The sequence below is a fragment of the Apis dorsata genome, unplaced genomic scaffold (assembly GCF_000469605.1).
Source record: "Apis dorsata unplaced genomic scaffold, Apis dorsata 1.3 scaffold_269, whole genome shotgun sequence".
Lineage (NCBI taxonomy): Eukaryota > Metazoa > Arthropoda > Insecta > Hymenoptera > Apidae > Apis > Apis dorsata.
The window spans coordinates 765,832-770,385 of NW_006263547.1; the positions used below are offsets into that span (position 1 = coordinate 765,832).

Here is a 4,554-nt window from a genome sequence, read left to right on the forward strand (position 1 = left end):
CGATCATTCTATTTACAATTCTACTGAACTGTTGCAATAAAAAAATCGTGCAACTTTACAGCTAAATTATTTCTAGTTCTTTTTTTTTATATTATAGCAAAAATAAAAATAAATATACTTATATTTAAGTAATATATGAAAAGGAACAATACCTTTGGACTTATGCTGCTCCTCCTGAGAAGGCTCCTTGTGCGCTTGGATTTTGCCTATTAACAACTCCAATCTCGAACTATTTCCCTTGAACAACATTTTGTCCTTCTTCCTGTTCAATCACCCCTTGTATATTCAAATTCACATCCGTTCACCATCACCAATTAATACCAGTTCGAAAAAGAGTTCTTCAATTAATCTACTCCTAATTTTGAAATTTTGAAATTTGGAGTAACGATGAATAATTCCAAAAGAAAAAAAAAAAAAAAGACTGTTATAAATATATACATTTATCAGAAAATCATCACTCGATAATAGAATATTCATTACATGTAAACTTTTTTTGAAATCGAATGAATCGAGTTAGTGATTCGAAAAAAATATTAGTCTCCAATTAGCTAATCTTGAAATCTACCAATTCCTCCAGTATTAATACAATTGTCCCTTCGGATTCTTCGGTTCCTCGAATTCCGTTCAATCGAGCAAAATCTATAAATAGATTATAATTGATTCCCATCAACGATGAAAAATCATCTAATAATCATAATCAGCCTGCTGTCACTGTCGATTCTTCACTCGACTCCTCTTCGACAATCTCTTCCCAATTGTTTCCTCTTCCAAAACTTATTATTTTAAAAATTCTCTTCAAAACTAACCCCTTACGAAAACTTCCAAAACACCATCGACAATAGTTACGCATCACACGATGATACGTAAATGATTCCCCCCCCCCCAAAAAAAACAAACAAAAAAAAACAGAATTCCAAATAAAAAAATCGCCAAAGCGAAGCTCGATCTCTTCTCGAGAACTGCTCCAAGAAAAAATATTAATCTTGAAACTTGCGAGTTAAAAGATGGGACGCGCCACGTGACCAGTCGCAAAGCGTGGAAAAGCTTTGGTACACTCGGATCCCCAAGGCTGGAAAGGAGGAGAGTTTATCGATCCGGTCTCGATCGTTCGATCGCAAGGACTGGCGGCGATCCGGTGGCGGCTGGTGGTGCTCGCGCGAGGCCGGCCACCGAGGAACACGGCCGAGTGTATAAACGCGCACTAAACCGGGAACCCACGGTGACTATTATCGCGCACGATGCAAAAGCGACACACCAACGTCCACCTCCTGAAACCTCCTGAAAGAGTGTTCGCCGTACGTGGAGGAAGGAGAAGGGACGACGACAAAAGCCGGCTGCGAGAGGCCAGGGAGTCCCCTGGGAAACCAGCGACCGCATTGGACGGTAGGCGGGATCACACACTAACAGAGTACACCCACCTTCCGGCTACCTCTCGCACCTATTTAACCTTTTCGTCCACCTCGTTTTCTACGAGGCAGCTGATACGTGTGGTATAGGTATAGGAGCTGTCCCACGCGAGGTGCTCGAGGACCGAGCTTGCCAACGTTTATTATATTAAGAATTGTCCCGTTTCGCTTGGATGGGGAGGGGATGATCGGTTTTAAGGGGCTCTTTGAGGGACGTTCGAAAATTGTTGGTCGAAAATGTTTAAGAAGGGTTTAAGATGGGGGTTTTAAGACGATGAGGGGGGAAGGGGGATGGGGTACTTTATGACGGTTGTATTACGAGGGATTGGTGACGAGAGAGGCTGCTGTTAAGATGTTGGGTTAAACGATGGTAAGAACGATGGTTTTGCAGATTCGATGACGGGGTGAAGATGGAAAGAAGAATGGAGGAAGGGGGTGATTCGTTATTTGTAGGATATCACTTCTTATGCGGGATTGGCGACGAAGTTGTTAAAAGTTAGCTCGTTTTGCATAGATTGAACGATTGGTTTTAGAATGTTAGGAAATATGTTATTAGATATCTGTGACTCTTCACGAGAGGCTTAAGGTTAACGATGAGATTGTAAGAATCGTGTAAAAAGGGAATGATTTTAAGGGTGGATGATGATTTGAGATTTGAAAGAGAGTCGTGAAAAATGTAAGTTCTTAATATCAAGGATTATAAATTTCTAATTTTGGAGTAGTGAAATGTAGATACATTAAAAAAAAAAAAAAAATAAAATTGGAGCACCTTTGGATAAAATTTTCTTAGAGAAATTTTAAAATTCTTAATATCAAGTTGTAAGAATTACAAATTTTTTGGAGTCGTAAAATATTAATACAATAAAAAAAAAAAAAACAAAATTGGAGCATCTTTGAATAAAATTCTTAGTTTTAAAAATTGGAGCACCTTTGAAATAAAATTTTTAATAGTTTGATAAAATTTCTTAATTTTTGAACAATTTAAAATATCCGCACAATTACACATACACGTACAATTTCACAATTTTAACAATTGACTCGCAAGATGGATTATTTACGTAACAATCTATGGAAATCTAATCGATGGAAATCTCACGGGTTGCCAAGCCACCCTATATACGTTCCATTTATCGAGACCGAGCCAATATTCGAGGAAACCAAGGGCGTATTGCTTCCTCGAAGCGATATCCAACGGCAGTTAACAAGCTGTTAACTGGTCGTCGCAGAAAACAGAAGCGGCACGGCGCATAGTTTTCGTGAAACCTATTTCCAAGGTTCGCCAGCGGGGTTTCTATCGGGGGATCCAAATCGAACGGTTCGCCTTCGGATCTCTATACGTGTACAAGTCGAAAAAAAGTGTGCGGTGATGTTGGGAAAATATAAGGTGGAAGGAAAAAGAAAGAAAGGAAGGAAGGAAGGAAGGAAGGAAGGAAGGAAGGAAGAAAAATAGAAGAGGCCACCGGGGAAAAAAGAGAGAGGGAGAGACCCCCTGCAACCCCTGTGAAATCGACTGGAATGGATTCTCACACACGGTTGGAGCTCTGTACCACCTTATGGGGGCCAACAGAGGAGACAGACTCCCTACGGGGACCCATAAGGTGTGCCTGTAACCCGTGGCCCGTGCACGGAAAGGCGCGAGGCGCCCACCCATCGTGATTATTTATCTCGTTGCGATCGTAACGTTAGGTGGTCTTCATCCCTGACCGTGTCATTCGCACGTATACATATAGCTATAAATGTCGATGACTCTCTTCTCGGACTTTTCAACTTTCGGTTTCGTCCATTTTTCTCCTTTTTTTTTAAGATCATCTCGAGATAGCATAGATCGCAATTTTGAGTTTATGATTTAGATAGATCTGTGCCTATAAATTTTAGATTCTTAGAATTTAGAAAATTAGAGAACAGAAAGTGAGAAGTTAAAAAATTTATTACCTCGAATACTTTTTTCGAAGGTTTCTTTCCATTTTGGATTTATGATTTTTTGCATTTCGAGGTATGCGACGATGATTGTGATCAATTTTGATCCAAATAGATTTGGAGATTATAATTACAGTATTGATCGAAGAATTTATCGAGATGGTGTTATGGTTTTAGAAAATTAGGGAGTAGAATGTAAGAATTTTTCAACAGATTTCTTGCGAGGTCTTTCAATTTTGGATTTATGATTTTTTAGGTAGATTCGGATAGAGATGGGTGGTATTGGAGTGTAGTGATTAAATGGTCAAATTTTTTTGCGATGGAAAGGAGGCTTGAAAAATCTCGATGCTTTTTCGATGTGCGTTTTAATTGCCACGGGTATTTCCTTCAGCCGGGTTTTCATTGTGAGTCGTTTTTGCCGGATGCTTTTATTGATCGCGCAACTGGACCGAATCGTACAGACGGCTACTCCGATTCGACATCGAAACGGAAACAGTGTGACTGGCAGCGATGCGAAACACCTCGGGCAAAAAGATGTTCTTCCATTAAAGATCGCCTTAGGCACGCATGATTCCTGGATCTTTTCCACTTTTTAACACCGCTATAATTTCAACCGTTATTAAATTCATTTTTCCATGTTATATATATTTTCTAGAAAAATTCAAAGAAATGCAACAAGTGAAATTACCCGCTCCAAAGCACGAATTGCATGCGCCTCCAACGCAAAGATTCCAACGCAAGATTCTACCGTCGAAAGTTTCGAAACTTCGTCTTAAACTACGCAAAACTTTGTAATAACTTATCTCAAACTATGCAAAACTTCCTACCAAATGATCCATGGAATTTCCTGCCATGAAAAATCGTGAATTCTAAATCTACTCCAAATCAAAAGAAAAACTAAAAAAAAAAGAAAAGAAAGAAACCAAATCTAATTACTCAAACAATACGAATATTGAATTTCCCGCCGTAAACCTAACCTAACTCGCTCGAACGAGTTGCAAAAAGATAAAACTCGATTCGTTCTTTCACAAATTCTCTCAACAGATCGAATATCTCTTAAAGAAAAGTTGGAAAGAAAAGTGGAGAGTGGAAAGCGGGGCGAGGAAATATGAATGAAAATCGAGGACGTGGCAACGTGACTCGAAGCACGTTGTGGGTGGCTCCTTAAATAAAGCGCATGTGCGGCTTTTACCGTTTTCATCGCGATCGACTCCGCCTACGCGGCCCCGCC

General features: G+C 39.6%; 1 protein-coding gene across 4 annotated transcripts in view; it reads right to left on the bottom strand.

Annotated features, from left to right (window-relative positions):
* LOC102674034 (zinc finger protein 423) overlaps positions 1-4,554 on the bottom strand; it is a 90,588-nt gene that overhangs the window by 16,551 nt on the left and 69,483 nt on the right. Inside the window, exon 1 of one of the 4 annotated variants that reach the window (XM_006616679.2) lies at positions 153-406. The exons of the other annotated variants lie outside the window; for them this stretch is intronic. Within the exon in view, the coding sequence (XP_006616742.1) occupies positions 153-249 (97 nt within the window). The 5' untranslated portion in view covers positions 250-406. Of the gene's footprint in view, positions 1-152; positions 407-4,554 lie in introns of those variants that run through there. 4 annotated transcript variants of the gene reach the window in all.